General features: G+C 47.2%; 2 protein-coding genes across 3 annotated transcripts; one reads left to right on the top strand and one right to left on the bottom strand.

Moving 5' to 3' along the window:
• Positions 1–892: 892 nt before the first annotated feature.
• Positions 893–16,863, bottom strand: LOC127323243 (DUF21 domain-containing protein At1g55930, chloroplastic). Of its 2 annotated transcripts, none has more exons than XM_051351410.2 (14): positions 16,196–16,857; positions 15,884–15,981; positions 15,688–15,781; positions 15,507–15,589; positions 15,314–15,412; positions 14,311–14,392; positions 13,670–13,809; positions 13,513–13,591; positions 13,347–13,410; positions 12,995–13,086; positions 11,726–11,791; positions 10,155–10,271; positions 7,762–7,941; positions 893–2,004 (listed from the first exon to the last, which is right to left on the bottom strand). In XM_051351410.2, exons 1-14 carry the CDS (start codon positions 16,826–16,828, stop codon positions 1,735–1,737), a joined length of 2,097 nt encoding a protein of 698 aa, XP_051207370.1. In that variant the 5' UTR covers positions 16,829–16,857; the 3' UTR covers positions 893–1,734. The 2 variants fall into 2 exon arrangements, with proteins under 2 accessions (XP_051207370.1, XP_051207371.1); XM_051351411.2 differs by having other exon boundaries at positions 1,875–2,004; positions 7,673–7,941; positions 16,196–16,863.
• Positions 969–1,737, top strand: LOC127323244 (uncharacterized). The gene has a single exon (XM_051351412.1). The coding sequence runs from the start codon at positions 969–971 to the stop codon at positions 1,524–1,526; it is 558 nt and encodes a 185-aa protein (XP_051207372.1). The 3' UTR covers positions 1,527–1,737.
• Positions 16,864–24,164: the final 7,301 nt, after the last annotated feature.

The raw sequence follows: 24,164 nt of genomic DNA, 5'->3' as shown, positions 1-24,164 counted from the left end.
TGGTTTATAATGAATAATGTTCTGTTATATCGACTATTATGTCTCGCAAAAACAATATTCCTGGGATCGATCAGCAGGGCTCGGGGCTCGAGTGGGTCGAGGAGAGGACGAATAGACGGATCACAATTTATTAATAGTAAAGATTACTGTATCCCACTAGTAGTATGAAATTGAAAACTTACAGTAGAGCGTGTAAAAATCCGGTCAACACAGAGTAGAGAAGAGGCAAAATCAAGTCGGGCTTTCTGCACCAAAGACCGCAGCAAAGACCATATAATCACACGAAGACATGGGCTCATGCAGCGAACAGTTTGGCATCTGAAAGGAGCGCTGGATTTTACTGTACATCTCAGCCGCACCACAGAAGTGCGCTACGCTACTCTACACAACCGACGCGAAATAGAACCCACAGCACCGAGCTACTAGCTCCACCAAATAATAGAGAGAGAGAGGGAGAGAGAGAGAGAGAGAGAGAGAGAGCGCATTTTCCGACGCAACCATCTGGCTGTTTAGACGATAGGGGCAGTGATTAGGGAAAGAAAAGGAGTGAAAAGAAGAACAGGGCAAGCACGGCCTCTCCTTCCAGAGAAGGGAGGGAGGGTGGGAAACGAAAAGGCTGAGAGAGGAGACAAACAGGAAACAATCATGCCAACCCCACAACACGATTCCCACCTACGGAAACCGCACAACCGCAAGCGTCCAGGGCCAGTTTCCTTGGACAATCCCACGCGCCCCTCTCTTACCTGCTGCACGTTTCCGCTCTCTTTCTCGGACAACGTGACAGTCTCCCCTCCCAGATCCTCCCACCTAGTGGCACTAGTATACTCCTAGATTATAATTTTCTACCATCCCATAACATAGCATACATCAAATAATGCAAAGGGGGGACGAATTAAACCAACTTGCAACACGACCATAAGACGACGACCTGCGCCGCGACAAAAACCTGCTGCTTATAAGTAGCCACGATGCTCTTCTCCACTACCAACGCCCTCCACAACAAGCCCCACACAGCAGCAACCAAAGCAAAGGAGACACAGAAACGAAAACTCGACCCAACTCAACTTCTAGGAGTACTCAATCATCACATTTCTCTTCATCAATCATCAATGGGGGTGCAGAGCAACGAAGGCGCAGTGATGTTCTCCTCCATCGCGCTGCTGCAGCAGAGGTTCAGGGAGCTGGAGAGGGTCAAGGAGAAGCGGGAGGTGAGGCTTCTCCAGATACTCACCACTCGCGAAGCTGACCTCCTTCCTCATGCTCTCGGCGTCGGCAGTAACGACCTGGCTGTTGCTGCTCCAGGGGAGCAGCCGGTTAGATGGTTGTTCCACCCGGAGCTCTTGTATCCATGCAGGCCTCTGCGTGGCACCGCTGCCTTGTTCCCGCTTGTGCCGGCCACCACAACTGCTTCTGAATGCAAAACCATCCAGCTCCGCGGCGACTCGCTCGCCGGGGACCTGTGGCCCAGCAAGGCCTACACGCAAGCCTCCAGTGAAGTTGATGTCGACACTTCACTGCACCTCTAGATTAGTTGCTACTACTGCTACTACTAGAAATGTTGCCCTAAGCTGTTAGCCCTCTCCGTCTCCTCGGTGTTACTCTTGCTGTTTTTGGTAACCAAGCCTACTATGTTTGTCCTCTTTTCTCTTCTTCGGTTGAGTTGTAAACTAGGGGCAGGAGGGTGGTGAGCTGTAATTATTGCCAGTAGTACAACGGTGCTCATTGTTTTCTTTGTTACCTTGTCGCTGTGGAACTGCCAGCATCTTCTAGCTCCGCACTCTTCTCATCTGAGTATGAAATTAGCTCTGCAGGGCAACCATTTTCGGTTATATCAGGGCACTCATCATCATCGCTGTCCGAAGAATCACCAGGGTTCTTTTTCTTCCTTTTGATTATCTTTTTCGACATCAGCCGGTTCACACCCTTGTTGTCACTGTCTACACATTCGCTGCTTATTGGCTTGAAACGTACTTTGCTCACCTTTCGTGCATTAGCTTCCAGTACCTGCAAAGGCCAGGACAGACATTTAAAAGGGCAAACTTATAAAAAAAACGAAAATGTAGTCAACTATGTGTAAGAAACTTTAGGAGATTGGTAGTTGGAAACAACTAAACGAAGAATATGGGTAACATTCCAACTGCGGCTACGGTTCTGGATTTGGTTTGTTATTTTGGAAGAACATTAATCGTAACTTGAGCAAGTAGATTTTCAAGAGTTGGCGAAGTTCCCTGTGCAAACTTGAAGAATGAATGTCACTAATAAGGAAAGTGAAAACAAGCGTGCTTGTATATCCCACTCAAAAACAACTCAAGAATTTACTATTCACTCGGTGGAATGGAGCTCTCCCACCTCCTCCAGCTCCCCTAGCCTAACCTAGCCACCGCCCCGAGCCCGCCGGCCACCAAGTCCCCGCCCCACCATGGCCACCCCCTTCCGACTCCGGCGCCCGCTGCTGGCTGGGAACCGACAGCGGCTCCGGCGCTTCGTCGCGCTCCTCCGCTGCTCCTCGCCACACGTCGCCAGCACCCTCCACGCCGCCACCACCACCACCGGTCGCCACCTCCACCGCCAGGGTGCTGGCGCAAGCCCGCCTTGGCCCACGTTCCGAGGTGCACCGCGTGCCCCACGGCGCCCAGGTCGACGCCGACGGCTTCCAGCGCCCCGCCGCCGCTTCAGGCAAAGCCGCCCCGCGCGCCCCCTAGCCACGAACGCCCTCGCAGCCCCACGCCGGAGGAGGAAGGTGGGCAAGCCATGCACACGCCTGACCACTGCACGGGGCCCGCGGATGAAGACAACCCGGAGGAAAGAGACGTCGGCGCCTCTCCCGCGCCAACTTTGGCCACGCCCTTGACCGGCCAGCTCCCCAGCTCCCTTTGTGTCGTTTTGGAAGTGCAGCCCACGATGCAAGAGCCCACCTCTGTCGACGCGACCCAGCTGCAAACCCTTCGCCGAGGTTGTGCTCACCGGTGCCCTGCCCTGCGAGCAGATTTGCGTCGCCACCGATCACCATGCGCCGCACCAGAGCTCGCATCGCCCCCAGCCCTGCCATCACCACCACATGGACGCTTGGCAACTTCCTCAAAGCCGCCACCAAGGTCCTCAGCGCTGCCCTGCCATGCCCCGGACGCCGCCCGCCGGCAGACGCTCTCCTCGCCTCGGCGCGGACGATCCGCCAAGTGCGAAGCTGCGACGACCGCCGCCCCTCCCACAGCTGAAAGACGCGCGCAAGTGCACCTGCTACGCACCATCGGCATCATCGGTGTCAACCAGGTGATCACCGCCGTGGAGATGCGTGCCTAGGACAGCATCTTTGTCGTGCCTCTCTCCCGCCCGGTGATCGCCGCCATAGCCGCACTCGTCAACAAGGAGCTCCCAGCTGACCTCCCCGCCCAGCGCCCCGTCGACCATGTTCCCAATGCGTAGCAACCTCAAGGTCATCATCTGGAACGTGCGCGGCCTACGATTGTATGCCTACAAGAAACGAAAATGGAGCTCATTCACTCATATATTGTGATCGAGGCTTTGGGTTCCGAGTTCGACATTGTATGCCTACAAGAAACGAAAATGGAGCTCATTCACTCATATATTGTGATCGAGGCTTTGGGTTCCGAGTTCGACGAATACACCTACCTACCGGCCACGGGCACTCGCGGAGGCATCCTCCTCGCGTGGAAGAGCAGGGAGGTGACTATCACCGACCCATTGTTCACCACCGATGCCCTCTCCGCAAAGGTCTCAGTGGCCAACTACCCACCCGGTGGATCACTGTCGTCTACGGCCCCCAAGATGACAAAGCTAAGATCGCCTTCCTCGACGAACTCCGGCACGTGCGCGCTGCCTGCCCCGCCCCTGGCTACTCTGTGGAGACTTCAACCTAATATACCACGGCGAGGATAAGAACAACGGAAACCTCAACAGGCGCCTCATCGGGAATTTCCGACGCTGCATCAACGACCTTGCCCTCAAGGAAATCTACCTGAACGGGCAGGCATTATACTTGGTCCAACGGCCAAGACCCTCCCACCCTCGTGCTCCTCAACCGAGCCCTTTGCACGCCCTTTGCACCTCTGACTGGGAAGATCTGATCGGCGAATGTCACCTCCACTGCCTTGCATCCGTGCTCTCAGACCACAGCCCCTTGCTGCTTGACTGCACCCCCTCGCCCACGGCCCACCGCTACTTCCGATTCGAGGAATTCAGGCTCCGCCAGGACGGATTCCACGACGTCGTCTCGGAGGCTTGGCAATCCGTCGACGCCGCGGACCCGTTCCTACGTCTCTGGCTAAGGCTACAGGCCACCGCGAGGATGCTCAGCAGCTGGAGCGCGCGCACGGTTGGCAGCGTCCGCCAGAGGCTTGCTCTGTCCCGCGAGGTGATCCTCAGGCTCGACAAGGCACGCGAGAATAGGATGCTCTCACTCGACGAATCGTGGCTCCACAAAACCCTAAAAGCCACGTACCTGGGCCTCGCCTCCCTAGAAAGAACCATCGCCAGGCAGCGCACCCGTCTTACCTCGCTCAAGGACGGCGACGCCAACTCCGCCTACTTCCACCAGCATTGCACCTACCGCTGGCACAAAAAACGATTCGTAGCATCATCGCGGTCGATCGCTTCCTCACCAACCACGACAACCTGGCGGAGGACACGTTTCGGCACTTCGACTCTCTGCTTGGGACGGACGACACCCGCGAGATCTCCCTCGAGCTCCAGCAGCTGATCACCCCTTCTGACGAGCTGCTCGACCTCGACCCTCCCTTCAGAGAGGACGAAATCTGGAACGCAATCAAGCGCTTGCCGGCACAGAAAGCACCTGGCCCCGATGGCTTCACCGCGGAATTCCTTCGCGCCTGCTGGGGCACCATCAAGGCAGACTTCGTCAAGGCTTCCGCTCAGCTACACGCCCTACGCGGAAGAGGATTCCACCGGCTGAACCAAGCTCTTTTGACATTGCTGCCCAAGAAACCCGACGCGATGGGTGACTACAGGCCCATTAGCCTTATTCACCTCGTGGCTAAGCTGTTCGCCAAGCTGCTCTCGCTACGCCTCGCCCCCAAGCTCGACACGCTGGTTAGCAAGAACAATAACGCCTCATCCCCGGCCGTAGCACCCACGACAACTTCGTGCTCGCCCGCCAATCGGCACGCTTGCTGCACCAGCACCGCGAGCCCCGTGTGCTGCTGAAGCTAGACCTTGCCCGCGCCTTCGACACCATTTCCTGGCCCTTCCTCTTCGAGGTCCTCCGCCAGTACGGGTTCAACGACATGTTCCTCGATTGGCTCGCACAGCTCTTCAGCTCGGCCAGCACCCGCGTGCTGATCAACGGCAAGCCCAGCCCACCCATATCGCACCGTCGTGGCCTCCACCTGGGAGACCCGTTGTCAACGCAGCTCTTCGTGCCGTCGACGTCCTTGGTCGGCTGATCAGACGCGCGGCCACCCTCGGCATCCTCGCGGAGCTCCACCCTCGGCGACACATCCCGGAGATGTCGCTCTACGCTGACGATGTCGTGCTATTCTGCCGGCCCACCCACGACGACCCTGCCGCCGTCCGCGAGATCCTGCGCTTCTTCGGCCAAGCCTTCGGCCTACGCGTCAACTACAGCAAGAGCTCCGCGCCCTCATCAACTACACCGAGGCCGAGGCCGCCACCGTCACAGCTGGGCTTGGCTGCCCCATCGTGGAGACGCCGCTCACCTACTTGGGCATTCCACTGACCATCCGGAGGCCGACCAGCGCTCAGCTCCAGCCCTGGTCGATCGCGTCGCTGCTAAGCTTCCCACGTGGAAAGCCCACCTGATGGACAAGGCCGGCAGGCTTAAGGTGATCAAATCCGTCCTCACTGTCGTCCCCATCCACCAGCTGCTTGTCTATGCACCGCCCAAGGAAGTCCTCAAGCTCATCGAGAAAATACAGCGAGGATTTCTTTGGGCTGCCCGCAAAGAAGCCAATGGCGGCAGCTGCCACGTTAGCTGGAGCCGCATTTGCCGCCCTATCGAGCACGGCGGACTGGGCATCCGGAACATGGAGAAAGCTGGCCTCGCATTACGCATGAGGTGGCTCTTGTTCAGCCGGACCGACACATCCTGGGCCTGGCAATGCCTTGACCTGCAATTCACTCCTGAAGAACGCGCCCTCTTCTTCGCCTCGACCTACATGACCATTGGTGATGGCCGCACGGCCCTCTTCTGGGAGGATCGCTGGATCGCCGGCCGCTCGATCAGCGAGATCGCGCCACACTTGTACGCATGCATCCCCAAGCGCCGCCGTCACACCAGGCTCGTCGATGATGGCCTCCTAGCTAACAGTTGGGCCCGCGACATCCACGGCCCTTGGCATTGATGAAATCGACGAATACCTGCAGCTCTGGCGTCGGCTCGAACACATTCAGCTGTCCAACCAAGCCGACGCCATGACATGGAAGTGGAACGCCAGCGGCATCTACACTGCGGCCTTGTGCTACAAGGCCACCTTCCACGGCTCCACCTTGTGCGACGCCTGGCGTTTAACCTGGAAAACCTGGGCTCCCTCGAGCATCAAGTTCTTCCATTGGCTCGCGCACCAGGTGCTGGAGCGTCGCTCGCCTTCAGCGCCGACGCCTCCAGCACCACCCTCGCTCCCTGCTATGCGATCAGGAGATGGAAACCATCCAGCACTTGCTCTACGGCTGTTGCTTCTCCCGCCAGGTCTGGCACGACGTCCTCTCCTGGCTGCAAGCAACCTGAAACCGCCCGACACCCTCCTCACATGGTGGCACAAGGCCAAGCACGCCACGCCCAAACTTCTGCGCAAAGGCCTCGCCTTGATCACGCTCCTCATGCCTTGGGTCATATGGAAGCATCGCAACGACTGCGTGTTCAACGGAGCCGAGCCGTCCATTCCCGACACCTTCGCAAAAATCCAGGACGAAGCCATGCTTTGGGCAAGGGCTGGGGCGCCAGGCCTATGCGTTCTGCTGCCCCAAAACTGGGATGTACACTGAGCTGTACTGTATCTCTTTGTTTTTTCCTTTTCGGATCCTACCTCTTAGGAGGACTGTAACAACAAACTAATTCCCTCTCATTTTCAATGAAATGAAACGCGAAGGCTTTTTGCGTTTTCTCGAAAGAAAAAAACTCACGATTTGAAGTATTTTTTAAATCCCTTTGATAATAAAGTCCAAACTTAAGCCTTTGAATATGCTAGGTCTTTTCCATACATTCATTAGAGAATGGTTGTTTTACAAATTACAATGCAGTTATACTAGAGAAGGGTGCAAGGCTAAAGAACATATTAGTTGTTTCCTAGATTGGCTGGGTTCCATTAACTAGACAGAATCATGAAAATATCATTTCGTTAGCAACTGAAAATCCCAAAAACGACAAGCAAGGTTTCAGTGCCATGCATCCAAGCCAGTTAAAACAACTGAACCAAACTAATATTGGGTTCATTTCGTTCCATTACTAAAATAGATTCAATCATGAAATTTCTAATTTGAAAAGGACAAAAAAAAAGAACCAAATCAACAAGCATACAACTAATGGCAAAGGAAATGTGAAGGGACAATGCAATACAAGTGGCACAGATACACAAGGAAATACTTCCGCTGTTCACTATATAAGACATTTAGCAAACTAAATTAGCTTGCCAAAACGTTTTATGTTTGGGAACAGAGGAAGTAGCATTCAAACGTTTACCTTAGAATGATGGATCATTGTGGTACTAAAGAACTCGTGCAAGATTCTGCTCCAAAAAGAAAGTGTGCATGAGGTATTGTCACAGTTACCTCAAGTTCATAAGCTTGAGTCGTTTCTCGATCATCTTGGTGATCAGACCCTTCCTCCTGATATTCATCGTTCTCTTCTCTTTTATCCCTTTCAAGTATGACAAGCATTTTCCCACCTTCTTCTGGTATATAGCCAAAGGATTCACAAACAAAACCAGACACGGTCTCATACTGATGGCCCTGCAAATAGATGTATTTCCAATTTCATGATTTCAGTCAATTCTAACAGAAAAAGAATATATAACGGGACTACATGGTAAGATGTAGTGATCGCCAGGAGCATGTCACTAAAACAACCTTTCCATAATACAGTTCACACGTTCCAGAGTTCCCTAAGGGTGGAAGATGATGATTTATGCAGGAATCAACAGAAAACCTCAAACGAATGGGACATCCATAACAGAGGACTAGGTACCCGTTTTTTTTCTGAGTCTTCATGATATAGGATGTTCCATTACTTGACATGAGTCCACTAATTTTATGGCATACACTACCATCAATTAATCATCCATCAATAGCATAGGTGCATATATAACGGAGGACTAGGTATCCATCTTTTTCTGCGTCTTCATTCCATTACTTGACATGAGTCGACTAATTTTACGGCACAGTCCCTCCTTGGCACAATGTAGTGCATATAAGATTTTTAAAATTCAAACGATGTAAAGTTTGACCAGTTTATTGAGAAAAACATCTATATCTATAATATCAAATATATACCATACAAAAATAAACATCATGATGTATCTAATGGTATTGATTTGTTGCTCTACATGTTGATGCTTTTTCTTAATTATTTGGTCACACTTTACATCGTCTGACTTTCGCAAAATCTTATATGAACTACATTTTAGCAAGGAGGGAGTACACTACTATCAGTTAATCATCCATCAATAGCATAGGTGCATGTATCAGTATGAACTTCAAGACGGCATGATATGATGCACAGATGATATATTTGCCGTTAGCACTTGTGTACAACTTCTATGCCTACTTCCTTTTTTGTAGCTCTCCTATATGATATAGGCTATATCAGCCCACTTAGGCCAACTTGGCGGTACAAGCAATAGTTTTGACACGGTACCATAGCGCATGGGTTCTCATGCCTGATCCAAACCCTAGCCCACACCCACTGCTTCACCAGCACATCTGCTGGCAGCTGCCAACTCCGGCCGAAGAACCGTCACGAGCCTCACTGAAGATGTAGCAGCTCCTTTCTGTGCTGATACAGCTCAGAGAATGGCAACAAAAAGTATTATCCGAATAAAAGACAGAAGGGGGCAGATGTTTACGTGGACTAATGTCAGCATTCATATGGAGCATGCAAGAAAAGCATCTTGTTTTTTTTGTGGAGCATGATATGATATGAGCTCACTGCAAATCAAACAATAATCACCATGGAAATATGCAGCCAAACAATTTGCATTTCCACAAACAAGTTTATATCCACCATATAAACATGTCATGCAGATCTGTCTCGCAGAAAATCTCCACAATATTGTAACGTAATCAGTGGCGGAGCTACAGAAATCCTGGGTGGGCCAGGCTGCAACAGACCATGTTTTCTCTTCATAATTGGAGCATTCGTGGGCTGGCCCAGCAAAAAAACCAAAGTTGTGACAAAATCCTGGGCTGGCCACGGTCCAGGTTGGCCCCAAAGTAGCTCTGCCCCTGAACGTTATACAGTTTACAAGTTGCATGTCTGATGTCTCATATACTACCGCATGTGATGTAAGTAAATAACCCCTCCTTTCCTCAAAAGAAGGCGTATATTTTGTTCTAAAAGTCAAACGAAGTAAAGTTTGACCAAGTTTTAGAAAAACCTATCAAAATCTACAATGTCAAATTAATATCATTAGATACATCATTACCTATATTTTCAAATTATATCTATTTAGTATTATAGTTCTCGATAAACTTGGCCAAACTTTACATTGTTTAACTTCGGAAAAAATTTATACACCTTCTTTTGCGGAGCGTTTTAGCGATTTGAGTACACATATATTATTTCTACGACACCCAAAGTGAAATACAGGAAAAGATGTAAGTCATTAGCATATTTATAAAAATACCCACTTCCTATATCATACTCCCCCTGTCCCGAATTACTTGTCGCAGATTAGTCTAGATACGATGCGTTTTAGTGTATAGATACATGCGAATCTAGACAAATCTTTGACATCTAATTCTGGGCAGATGTACCACATATGAGCACTTGTTACGCTCAATACGCCCTACATTATGTGAACGAAAAACGCTTCCTATATAGGTACAAATTGTCACTGAATTTGCATTTTTAAAACAGACTATACAAAATCAAACCTTCATTTACCGGAGTATGAGGGAGTGCCTAGCAACGTGATGAGAAAACAGAGATCAAATGAGAAATATACCTCTGGTATTTTAACACTGAGCTCTTCAGATAGATCGTCGATTGATGTATTTGCATCAACATCAAATGTTCCATCTTCCAGCATTACTATATTACCTGTTTTCTTCTGGATTTCCTCCTACAGGGGTAAATAAGTAGCATAAGAAACTGAGACTAACAGAGCTCCTGGCTTCCCAAATGGAAACAAGAAAAAAAACTGTTAGGACTTATCATCAAGACATCCAAATCCAGTGGGTGCCGTTCCAGCCACAGCAAAGTCAGGATAATAAATTCCTGTTGGTTTAATACCAAGTCGATGTTGATTTAGTCTGGGTCAGTGTGAGTTATGGCCAATTCAGAATGTTAGTCAAGATTCATTAATCCATCTGAGTACAAGTCAACGGCACCATTACATATTAATTTGTTTCAGTTCTGATATGTTAGTTTCATCAGGAGAGTGTGACTTAGGTTGTGTCAAAAACATAATTGCAACTAGATTGGAATGTTACATAAAGTTTGAACCATATGAAGCTATGCACATCAGGCCCATATATGATGCATGTGCAGAGTGATCGTCTACATGGGGCCTCCCAATTAGGAGTGGGAGGCCCCCAAATTACCATTACTACTGCTAATGACTGGTTCAGTTGGGCCTAATCTATTCCCTAAAAAATAGTTGGGGCTAATGAATGTGTTGAGCAGTATTACCTTGGAATCTACCACCAAAGTAACTCCAGAGGCCCCAAGTCACCCATGCATCTATCTTTCTCTTTTTTTCGTTTCACTACCGCTGCCCCTATGTAGATTAATTACGTCGAGATTTGTGAGAATAGATCTGTTGTTGCAATGAACAGGCATACATGGCACACTGCAAGCTGCACCGTCAATCTACCATCGATTTCTTTCATGGTTTCTTCTCAATTTGACATTCTCTGCTCTGCTACTTCTCAACAATGGCACTTTCACCCAAAGTATGTAGTACTTCAAAATAAGTGACTCAGCTTTGTCTAGATACGGATATGTAGATACATTCGTATCTAGACAAATCTAAGTCAGTTATTTGGAACAGAGTTAATACTTTTAAATTCAGGTAGTAACAGATTTTTAAGATGTTCTTCCAAAAATTGCACCACCAACATGAGATCTATCACAAAGCATGTTTTCCCTTATTGCAAATGGTTAGGTCGAGGGCCTAATTTCTTGTTTCGCACAGGGCCTCAATTTTCTCAGGTACGGCCCTGTTGCACATTCAACTTACTAATGAGCAAGAAATAGCAAGTCTATCTCACCAAAAGTTTTTCACCCTTATCTATGGTCAACTTCTTCCCATTCTAGTGTCTTATCCCCTTGCCAAGCCGTTCTCCTTATACAATTGATCTACTGAATAAAACTCCTCACTCCAGATGAAATGCACTTCTCCAATACATGGAGAAATACAAGGGATAAAAGGAACTTAACAAAAAATAAGGAGTACTATCACCAGTGGTAAAACTATATAAAACAGAGATAAAACAGAGATAAAACAGCATGCAAGTAAATGGCATTGAACACTGAACTGATAAATTCAAATTGACAAAATCCTAGAATAATCACCTTTGAATCATTCTCGTCAAAGATTTCGCCGACAATTTCTTCCACCACATCTTCTAATGTCACAATCTGCGATTTGTTAGTATGGAAATTATTCCCAAATTAAAGAGGGGATAAATGACATCAGAAGTTGCTGGAAGAGAATGCATCAGTATAATTGGAAACATGCAATAGTTGCAACATGTACTCTTTTTTTTTACAAGAACGCGAAGCTTGCACCTTGATACATTGATAGAAAATTTTATACAACTGTACATGCCTAAGACTAGACCGAAACAACCGGTACTCAAGATAAGACTGTGACCAACAACTGCTAGACAAACGTTACAACAGACTTCACAAATAAACCCCAACCTAGATGCCATCCACAAAAACACACAGGCTGTAAAGCCCACCCACAGGAAGTGAGAAACCAGCTCTGAGAAGAGAGCAAAGTTAGAGCATCTCCACTCATCCTCCCCAAAGGGCCAAAAAAAGCCAAAATACAGGCGCCGGAGAGAGAAAACGCCCCAAGTCACGTCCCCTATAAACAACTTTTGCGCCAACGCGAACTTTTCTTTATCCGGTGCCCCAGGGCCAACCCCAGACTATAGGGAGGCAACCGGGGGCGCCGGCTAACACCGCACCCAACGAAAATATGCCACGCGCCCTACGGGAGCACAGGAAAAGCCAAAATGGGGACTGTGACTGGGTCCATACTCCCCCCTATAATTAAAAAAATTGCCGGCGCCCCCCTATACGAGCAAGCGCCGGATCTCTCATGGGGGTTTCGAGTGGAGATGCTCTTAGAGAAGACAGATGGCATTGTCAATTCTTTGGGCAACTTCCGTGAGCATGAGTTACTTAGTTATGAAATACAGTGCAGTACAGGACATCTGCCAGCTGTGTTGTATGAGAAGGCCACCGACCCATCCCACATTGATGCAAAAAAAAGGTTTAACTGCGGTTGTAACTAACCATCTTATTTACGGTCAACTGCGAAGTTAAAGGGGCGAAAAACCGAAAACTGGTGGGTCTCTGTGGAGGCAAAGGCGGATCAGCATGGTGAGGCTGATCTCGCCCACATCCTCCAGACCAACACAGGATCGGCCCGGTGAAGCTGACCCTCCCACATCATCATGACCAAGGAGGGATCAGACTGGCAAAGCTGACCCAGGGAATTCAGTAGATTTCAACACCATGTGGGATCAGACCCAAAATTAAGTAATTAAGTAGCAAGCTGGGTTTATTTTGTAGAAGCAAAGAATTCAAAGGATGGGGTTTTTGACATACACCAATAGTTCCACCATATTCATTGAGGACCACTGCCATATGAACCTGCCTGATCCTGAACTCTCTTAGCAGGTTCCAAACAGACATCGAATCTGCCAGATCAAAAAGATCAACTTTACAACCATGGAATGCATTTATGAGAGGAAACATTAGGAAGAAAAATATAATCCATGGCTTAAACATGCAAGAGTAAAATAAAATAATCGAATAAAATAATTAGCTGAAAATAATTGAATAAGCTAGTTAAAAAGATAAATGAATGCCTCCTGAAGTATTTATTTAGTTGCATCATCCTGCTTTGGTCCGGACGAACTCCGTTGTAAACAATAAACGCTTTGGTGGTGAAAATTACCTGGGACAAAGTAGGTAGGCATATGTGCGATTTCTTTCACGGTGATTTCCTTCAACTTCTCAACCTGCAAAAGAAAAATAAATGATTCTTCAGAAAGTTACTGTACAGACTAAAGAAGAATCAATATAATTAGTTTGTAACTAAAAGTGGTAGATGAGAGATGGACCTCTTCAACATATTCAAGCATGTCCATTGCATATACAATTCCAACGATATTATCTATGCGCTCCTCAAATACAGGAACTCTGGAAGTAATAATGGAAGAAGTCAATGACAAGACTAGAGGGTACATATTAAATGGCAGTTGGGATTCTTATGAATACCTAGAGTACTGGTGAGTTTCCCAAAGGTTTTTGAAATCAATCAGTGTAGCGGCAGCATCAATTGCAACTACGTCCACCAAAGGTGTCATCACCTCTCTGACATGTGTATCTTTAATCTCGAGTACATTCTCAATCATATCCTGTTACAAGACCCATGCGCTGAGTATAGTCATGCATTCACTAAGAATAGTCATACATAACCACAAATAAATCAGATGTTCACAATAGTGTAACATAGTAGCAGCTGGCAGATACATAATGTACATTGTACTGATGTTATTGTTAGGCTGATTTCGATGTTATGTGTCCTGTTTGTATTTTAAAAGCAGTGTTTCCTAGTATCTTCACATAAGTAGTAACAAAAATAGGCATATCATTCCTCCAGGTGTTCAGGACACATATGGGCCATAAGCAAGCATTAATTTAGAGTAAGTAACAAAATATTGTGAAATTCTTTCGTCAGAATGTGATGCAGAACTCCTAATTTGTTAAAGGAGCAACATTTGTACAACAAGAAATTTACACATGTCGGATGAGACAAGAAAATGTGCTGGGAGATCTACCAAAAGAAGAACAATAGGAACATACGGCGTGAATATAGATATGTGAATGTACATGTACATCTTATATTAATATCTAACCTGTTCGTCTTCCGCAATTGCACCACTCAACTCCGCTCCCCGGAGCATTAATTTCAATTCGTCTTCAGTCACATATGGTTCACTGAAGAAAATAAGTGCATATAAACATTGTCACTGCCTGTTCTTACAAAATGCATATAAGGTGCAGTTACAGCTAGTGGGCTAGGGGTGTAAAATCAAGAATATATATGAGATGCCAAATTAACCTACTACTGAAACACATAGGGTATGGGTTTGTTTAATACTTTTGCATCTGAAAAAAGTAATTACACCATCAAAATCCGCATACAGATCACTGTCTCAATTTATGTACTTAAAGGTCCAAATTCAATAAACTTCAATGCCTTTGCTTATGGACAACAAGTTTCAAAAAATAATTACAAAGCTAGTAATTACTATGCATGAACAATAGATGACGTGTTCAAATTAATTTGAAATTTGTCATACTTCCATGTGTTGATTTAAGGATAGGATTTTAAAAATCTATTAAATATATAACTTAGTAGATATTAAAGCTAGTATCCTGTCAAACAGAATCTCCACATATGTTCGAGGAAATTTTATAAATCTATATCCGGTAACCATTTCTTTGGTACTCAAACACATATAATATTTGTGTATAATCAAAATCATTTGAAGAATAATACGGTAAAGGTACAGGTTCTGTATTGGGAAACACCCAATTCAACTGCAATCCTGGTTTAAATACAACTGAGAACAAGTGGACGTACGTTTCTGAGGGGATTCATTTTAAACTTCTTGGGAGCACCTCATTTGGTCTTAATCAAAATGAAATATCCTAGACTATATCTAAAGTGAGATCACCGTGAACATCAGGTACACTCCCCTTTTCAAGCTCCCATACTAGCTGATCAAGTTCATAGATGTGCAGACATTTTTCGAAAATAGAATGGTTGCCAGTTGATCAATAACTAGAGAACTTCAATAGCACCACACAAAGCAAACAAGAAATATTGAAGAATAGTGGCATGTACGTTCCTACCTTCTTCCTTTCAGGCCTAGAATCTTTAGAATTCCCATCGATATAATTGTAACAATCCGCCCAACGGGATACAGGATAAGTGAAAGCCAAGCAACTGGTCTGATAAATCACAGAAGATCCCATTCAAATACAGTGTAGCAAGAACAGTATTTCAACACAACTTGTTTGATAATAAGTTATTATTCTCACTCACCTGACCACAAACCTAGCAACCTCTGTGGCATTATGGACTGCAACATTTTTGGGTGTGATTTCTGTAAGAAGTAAAACAGCAACCTGGAAAGAAGAGGGTTCCACAGTTAAAGCGAATCCTGCGCACCATGTGAGCAAATAAGCGTTAACCAAAGAAGTTCAAAACGGGATAGAAGACATACAGTCATGACACCTGTTGCTGCGCTGACACCTGCTTCACCAAACATTGCTGTTGCTGCCTCGGTAACAATTGCTGTCGCACCAATGTTGACCACACTAATTCATAAAAAAGCATCCCACCGATGATGAAGATAATTAGTATGAGTAAAAAACGTAAATTACATGAAACACTGCGCAACACAGCAAAGCGATAGTTACGTTGTGCCAATGAGTATGGTTGTCAGGAAGCGAGTGACATCATTCCGAAGCATTCTAAAAACACCATTCTCAGGTTCCTTTTCAGCCAGCTCACGAACCTGATGGAACCATATTGCAAAATTTCAGCAAATAGGCTTATTATATAGCATAGGCCATTGGCCTATAACATTCGAGATATAAAAATAAAACAAATGGAAACATATAAGGCCCATAATACATGCAAACAATGAAATGATGACCGCAAATCTGATCTCCGGGGGCATGATACGATTGCCTTTATATGCTTCTTATTAGGTATTTCAATGCACGAACCTTCCAAGGCCAGAGCGTAGTGATGGAGGTCTCCGCCATGGAGAAGAAGGCAGAGAGGCCAAGCAAGAGGGCGAGAACAAAGCCCTGCTCCTTTAGCAGCTGTAGAATCTTGAGCACCGTGGGCCAGCTCCCTCGGAGCGCCGCCCAACTGACCCCAACGGCCGCCTCCACCGCCCCGGGCGCCCCTGCCCCTGCTCCCGCCGCGGCTGCCCCTATAGCCAGGGCCCGGCGGCACCATGCCGAGGTTAACGCGCTACACGCCAGGGCCACGACGACCCTCGTCGCGGCCGCCCGGCGGCCGGGGTCATCCTCGGCATCCATCCGCGGCCGAGGAGCAGCGGTCAGCGCAGAGGCGGAGATGGGGGCAAGCAGGGTCTTCCTGGCGACGCCGCGGAACCACATAGAGGAGGGGGGTGGGGAGGCGGAGGCGGAGGCGGAGCGATAGGGGGGCTTGGTGGGTGCGCGGAGCGACTGGAACTGAAACCGCGGGAGCCTGCCGCTGGCGAGAAACAACGAGGCCGTGGAGGGGAACGAGGTGGAAGGGGCAGACATGGCGCTCGCCGGCGGCTGAGGGACGAGTTGGGCTTGGGAAGAGGCGAGGACGGGAGGTGGTTGCGTGAGGGATGATGCCATGGAGATGGGAGCTGGGCCTGGGGGTGTGGGGCGGGCGGACGGGGCGCACCAGCGACAACCCGCCAGGAGGCCACGACCCCACCTTCTGTCACTTGAGACAACTTGTCACATAAGCGTATGTACATTGGTTTAGACCCATGTTATCTGTAATACTACTTGGTATCATCTATAGACAAGTGTACACAATAATAGTAAGTTATCTATTTTTAGTCATAGCTATATATGAGTACAAGTTATAGACATCCTTCATACAGCAATAAAAATGGTGTCTGTAGGTTGTCTCTAAGAAGGCTACACTAAAGTTATAGACAGCCTCCTTCTCTCTCTTTATTTTCTTTCCTCCACATCACCAAAACCACCTATAACTACCTCTTACATACAGGTGAGTCGTCACCATTGTACATGCCCTAAGAGCATCTCTAGCAGAGCCGTAAAAGGGCCAAAACTGAAAAATAGCCCCCAGTTTTTCGGGCTAAAAAATGGCGCCGATCAGTAACTAACAAAAGAAAATTCGGCCGAGACCGAAACTCATACTCGGCCTGTATTTATAGGGGCCAACGGAGCGAACCGAACGCAGCCCGAACACAATCCCTAGTTTGTGCGCGAGAGAAGTTTCAGCTCCTCCCAACCGCCGCCGATCTGCGCGCCCTCACCTTCCTCTGCGCCGACGTCGTCCGATTTCTCCACCATGAGTCTCGAATCGACCCAGTCGGCCGCCGTTGCTAGCTCGCAGGCCCCGCCACCCTCTCCCGCGGTCGCCGGAGCTTCCGCCGCTACACCAACCACCCCGACGACCCATGCGACCCCCGCGGACGTGCTCGACGACGGGTCAACAAGGTACACAATACAACTCTTCTTCGGTTTTTCATTGCGAGTAGATATTGAGGTCACGTACTGTTAGGAACGAGAACACCTCGTACATGGAGATATTGGACGAGGTAAACATTGCCCCACTTCCTCCGTTTGACGCTCGGATCGGCGAAGATGAGGACTACGCGGATGAAGGGGGAGAAGGGGACGAAGGGGAAGAAGATGAAGGGGCGAGGGTGTGGTTGAGGTGGAGGCCGATGGAAAGAGGAAGAAGAGACGGGCGAACAACTACGCGGAAATAGAAGACGCCACCTTGTGCCGAGCTTGGGCCACTGTGGGGATGGATGCAATCTCCCGCACCGATCAAACAGGGAAGCGGTACTAGCAACGCATCAAGGAAAAATTTCATAAACTGATGCCGCACGTTCGCCATCATGTCAATCGCACGTACCGATCCCTCGAAGGACGTTGGGACGCGATCAAACCGGCCTGCAGCAGCAATGGACCAGGTGGTGTCGAATCCTCCTAGCGGCGCAACTGTGGACGAATATGTGAGTGAATATGTTTGTACAATTGTAGTTTCGCTTTGGTGACCACATATTGACGATTTGTTTTTTGGTTTTGAAAATGTAGGACCGCATTGCTGATGCGAGGTACAGAGACATGGCCGGCAGCAAGTGCAAGAGCTTCACCATGCGTCATTGCATTGATGTGCTTCAACACCTCCCCAAGTGGCAATTGAGGGACGAAGAAGTAGCACCCAAGAAAGTTGCAATGGTTGCGCTCGACGACACCGAGAACGAGAAGGAGGGCTGGAACGTTGACAAGCCGTAGGGAAACAAGAAGGCCAAGAGGCTCAAGCTCGAGGGGGAGGCTGCATTGTTGAGGGACAAGTTTGATCAAATGATTAAGTCCAAAGAGGTGATAGCGGCCAAGACTTTTGAGACCAAGCATGTCATCATCGAGAAGAAGAAGGAGGTGAGTCTTGCCAAGGTTGCAGCCAACCGAGAGGAAGCAAGAAACAAGGCCAAGTTGGAGGAGATGAGGATTAATGTGAAGAAGGCCAAAGCAATGAAGCAACTATTGGCCGAAGAGAGGGAGATCATGATGATGAAAACAAAGGACATGAATGAGCAACAACTGGAGTGGTGGAAGGAGGCCTCGGCGGAGATCATGGAGAGACGAAGACTAGCTCGTGAAGGAGGCAAGTGGTGGTGGCTCGGTGACTCATGGAGGTGGTGGCGATGATGGTCACGGCGGGCCAACTCGGTTTGATGTCGGTGGTGAGAGGAGATGGTGAACTATGAACTATTTGCTATGATTGTGTTATTTGATGTCTGCACTATGAACTATGCATGAATTGTTTGCATTTGATTGTGTCATTTCTTTGATCATATGCAAAGTTTTGATAAACCATGTCTTTACGGGTTCGAAAGCCGCTGGCGCAGAACAGAGCCCGTAAACCAAAACTATTTACTTTGAGTTCGTGGGTCTGCTTTTTTTTGTTCTCAGAGCATCTCCACTCTGACTCCATATGGCGTCCAGCACCTGACCGTATGGGGGTGCCGGCGGGTAACCCCTAAATAGGGGGCACTGGCGCCTAGCCACATCCCCAAACGCCCACCCTCAGTTTCAAACTTAAAAACATACGTTGATCAAATAGATTTCATGCCCACAAAAGAATCAATGTCTCGACGAACACATCGTCGCAAATCGCAGCATAACAATATCTAGCGAACCAAAAAAAAAAGGAGCCATGCAGGCCGGCTAGCATTAGATAGCCGCGGGAATCAAGCAATTTCCTCCACCGGGGAATCGGGGACGATGGTGGGCGTCGTCGGTGTAGCGATCGGTGATGGCGGTGTGGCAGTCGACGGGGAAGCGTCTGTGGCCGGTGGAGTAGTAGCTGTAGGATTCTTGGTGCTGGGCTAGGGTGCGGGGGGTGTCGTTTGATTATACGAGGAGGTGGCATCGACAAGATGGGCGTCGGTCATGGATATGCAGGACATCAAGCTCGACCTGATCAAGGCCAACATCGTCGCCAAGAAGAGGAAGGAGGATCTGGCGATTCTGCTCATCGACACCAGCGAAATGGATGACGACGTCAAAGCGTGGTGCGCCGCACAATGCGCCACGATCCTAGCCGAGAGTCGAGCTCCCCCTGTTGTGGGTATACTTTATGGGTATATCAACAACGTGGTCCAGATGCGGAAAGCCCGGGTGGCCCATAGATGGTGATGGTGGCATATGGATGAAGTCCAGCCCAGGAACAGGAGTCGGATCTCAACCGACCTATGTAGTCGGATCCATGGAGGCCCATGAAGTATCCGGATCCAATACGACATATAAGGAAAGGTGGATCCTTGACGTGCACGGCAATGTAATATTCCGTAGTTAAGCATCTTGTATTCCGGCTAGGACTATCTGTGTAAACCCTAGATCCTAGCGCCTTTATAAGCTGGATACCGGGAGCCCTAGAGGCACAACCACAACTCATTGTAACAACGCGAAAGCGCCCAGATAATTCCAGACAATCAGCAGTAGGCCCTGCCACCGTCCCAAGGACTCTCCTCCCAATGGCCCCTACTTCTTCTCCCCCTCGTGAGGATCCCTCCTTCGAGGTACCGTCGAATAGGCAACGATAGTTGGCGCCCACCGTGGGTCCAGTGGCGTTTGGAGGCCAGAACCGGGAGGGTTCCGCCATGGGAAGCTTCAACGACTCCATCGCTGTGGGGCATGTCCTTTACGCCGGGAACTTTCCGATCGTCCCTCGGGACGAGTGCTGGATTCCGGCTAATGATGACCCACAAGTATAGGGGGTGTATCGTAGTACTTTCGATAAATAAGAGTGTCGAACCCAACGAGGAGCAGAAGGTGTTGACAAGCAGTTTCGATGAAGGATTCACTGTAAATGCTCACAGACAAGTATTCAGGGGGTTTTGATATAGCAGATAAATAAAATACAAGTAAGTAAAATGCGAGAGTAATAATTGCAGCGAGCAGCCCAATCCTTTTTAGCACAAAGGACAAGCCGGTTTTTTTACTTATGATGACCAAACGTTCTTGAGGACACACGGGAATTTAGTCTAGTGCTTTCGCTTCATATAGTTGATTAATCTTCATTGTTTGATAAGTGTTGTGTGGGTGAACCTATGCTAATGCACCGCCCTTCCTAGGACTAATACATACTTGTGATTAAACCCCCTTGCAAGCATCCGCAAATACAAGAAAGTAATTAAGATAAATCTAACCACAACCTTAAACTCTGAGATCCTGCTATCCCTCATGCATCGATATACCAACGGGGGTTCAGGTTGTTGTCACTCCAGCAACCCCACAATTAGCAAATGAATACAAGATGCATTCCCCTAGGCCCATAAAGGTGAAGTATCATGTAGTCGACGTTCACATGACACCACTAGAAGAATAACACCACAACTTAAATATCAAACCATTAAATATTACTCAACATAGTTCACTACTAACATTTAGACTTCACCCATGTCCTCAAGAACTAAACGAACTACTCATAAGACATCATATGGAACATGATCAGAGGTGATATGATGATGAATAACAATTTGAACATAAACCTTGGTTCAATGGTTTCACTCAATAGCATCAATAACAAGGAGTAATCAACACCGAGAGAGTTTCCCCTATGAAATAATCAAGATTCAACCCTAGATGTTACAGCGGAGACGAGGTGCAGCGGTGGAGATGACGATGTCGGTGGTGGAGATGATGATGATCCCAATGAAGTCCAGCTCGATGACGGTGACGATGGCGACGATTTCCCCCTCCGGGAGGGATTTTCCCCGGCGGATTTCAGCCTGCCGGAGAGCTCTTTTCTCTCTGGTGTTTTCCGCCCCGCAGAGGCGGCTGTGTCTATTCTCGATGGTCCTCTGCACCTTAGGGTTTCGGGTAGATGAAGTACGCGAAAGGGAGATGGCCGAGGGGGGTCGTGGGCCCCCTCCCCATGTGGCGGCGCGCCTGGCCTGGTGGCCGCGTCGGCCTATGGGGAGGGCCCATGGCGGCCCTCCTTGGCCTCCCCTTTTGGCTGGCTCCATCTTCTGGAAAAATAAGAGTTTCGGTATATTTTCCGTCAATTGTTGATCTTCAGAAATAATGTATCCTGACGGTGCTTTTTCCAGCAGAATCCTGACTCCGGTGAGTAATTCTCCAATAATCATGAAACATGCAAAATAGGTGAAATAACATAAGTATCATCTCTAAATATGAATATATCAATGAATAACAATAAATTATGATATAAAATAGTGATGCAAAATGGACGTATCAACTCCCCCCAAGCTTAGACCTCGCTTGTCCCCAAGCGAAACTGAACTCAGTAAACAAGACCACATGTTTATGGAGTGAAGAGTCGATAAATGAAATACGGACAAGAAGCATCACATTAATTCACACAAGACATTCTAGTGAACAACTTCCTCATATAACTCAACTTGAAACAAGTAAAGGGAAATCACAAATAAAGGTCCATAAGAAATCCTAATTGGTGATGGCAAACTTCGTTCTTGGTCAAAGATTAATTAACAGATTGTACTTATCTTTCAAGCAGAGCCTTTATATTAGAGCTTATATGGCAGATCTTACATGCTCAATCATAACAATCTCCTCATAATCATTGATAACCTTCAAAGCCATATTCATTCAGATAAAACTTGTACTAAACAAGAAAGAATAAAAGACATGATTAAATAGATCACAATATAAATGGTTGGATCGCAACAACTCAATTGCTTGCTTAAGATAGAGGGAAATAGGTTTACTGACTCAACATAAAGTAAAAGATAGGCCCTTCGCAGAGGGAAGCAGGGATTAAATCATGTGCTAGAGCTTTTTAAGTTTTGAAATCATATAGAGAGCATAAAAGTAAAGTTTTGAGAGGTGTTTGTTGTTGTCAACGAATGGTAGTGGGCACTCTAACCCCCTTGCCAAACATACTTCCAAAGAGCGGCTCCCATGAAGGACATTATCTCTACCAGCAAGGTAGATCATCCCTCTTCTCTTTTGTTTACACATGTACTTTAGTTTATTTAGGGATGACACTCCTCCCAACCTTTGCTTTCACAAGCCATGGCTAACCGAATCCTCGGGTGCCTTCCAACATTTCACATACCATGGAGGACTGTCTATTTGCAAAATTAAGTTGCTTACTGATAAATCAGGGCAAAACATGTGAAGAGAATTATTAATGAAAGTTAATTAATTAGGGCTGGGAACCCCGTTGCCAGCTCTTTTTGCAAAATTATTGGATAAGCGGATGTGCCACTAGTCCATTGATGAAAGTCTGTCAGGAGTAAATGACAAGGTTGAAAGATAAAACACCACATACTTCCTCGTGAGCTATAAAACATTGACACAAATAAGGAGTAATAAAGTTTCAAATTGTTTAAAGGTAGCACATGAAGTATTTACTTGGAATGGCAGAGAAATACCACATAATAGGTAGTTATGGTGGACACACATGGCATAGGTTTGGTTTAAATTTTTGGATGCACAAGAAGTATTCCCTCTCAGTACAGGTCTTTGGCTAGCAAAGTTGTTTGAAGCAAGCATAAGAGTTGAGGGAAACAAACAAATATACATGTGATAGAAACAATCATGCATCTTCTTTGTAAGCACAAGCAATTTTAACTTCATAATACTAAACTCATTAGCTAACAAGAAAGAAAGATAATGAAATAATATATCTACATGTATTTCCCTCTTTTCTACTTAAACCTCAATGTATTGTTGATGTTGACCAATGCTAAGTTTGCCAAAACCAAATAGATTTACTTAATGCTCCCAAAGTGATACCAATACTAACAACAAGATCAATCATATAACAGAAATTGCAAACTAAAATAAGGTGTGCAAATTGTAAATGATAAAACTTCTCATTAATATTCCATAACGATAACTCACACCAAGGGATACATAGATAACCAATTAAAAGAGAGATACTTCCACACTGCAACCATCTTATATGATAACTTCCCCTACTCATGATATGACACTACTTGATAGTAAAAAGGTAAAAGATAGTGATGATGTGATACCGCGGCACTCCCCCAAGCTTGGAACAAACCAAGGGGGTGCCAATACCAATGATGAATTACTCCTTCGGTGGTGATGGTGAATTCTTCCCATCATCAGATTTCCAAGGAAGAGGCTCTCCATCAACAAACGACATCTTGGTCTCAGGAATCCTGAAGCATAGCATACTCTTGTTCTAGTTTCTCCATCCTGTCCTCCAAACTTCCTTCTCCTTCATCTTCACTCTCGACTTCTTCTTTAAACTCGGGGTCTTGAATATCTTCCTCAAAAGGCCCCTTTCCCTTGTTGTTAGAGACCATGGTGCTTCTAAACCAAAAAACAGATCCTGGCAGAAAATAGCTCGAAACGAAACACGACGAGAAAACGATATACGGACCTCAGGGGGTCCGGGAGATTATATAGCAAAAAAATTCACGACAGAAGGAAAGTACCAGGTCGAACCAGAGTGGGAGAGGGACTC

This window comes from Lolium perenne, chromosome 4, assembly GCF_019359855.2.
Source record: "Lolium perenne isolate Kyuss_39 chromosome 4, Kyuss_2.0, whole genome shotgun sequence".
Classification (NCBI taxonomy): domain Eukaryota; kingdom Viridiplantae; phylum Streptophyta; class Magnoliopsida; order Poales; family Poaceae; genus Lolium; species Lolium perenne.
The sequence above is the reverse complement of the archived record's forward strand: the minus strand, read 5'-3'. Positions and strand labels throughout refer to the sequence as shown.

Excerpts from the sequence above, each read along its gene's own strand:
- LOC127323243 (XM_051351410.2), bottom strand. The coding sequence starts at position 16,828 with ATGGCATCATCCCTCACGCAACCACCTCCCGTCCTCGCCTCTTCCCAA. Across the intron at positions 15,782-15,883 it reads ACCATACTCATTGGCACAAC|TGTGGTCAACATTGGTGCGA; the intron begins GTAACTATCGCT and ends TTTATGAATTAG. Across the intron at positions 13,087-13,346 it reads GCCTACCTACTTTGTCCCAG|ATTCGATGTCTGTTTGGAAC; the intron begins GTAATTTTCACC and ends TTGATCTGGCAG.
- LOC127323244 (XM_051351412.1), top strand. The coding sequence starts at position 969 with ATGCTCTTCTCCACTACCAACGCCCTCCACAACAAGCCCCACACAGCA.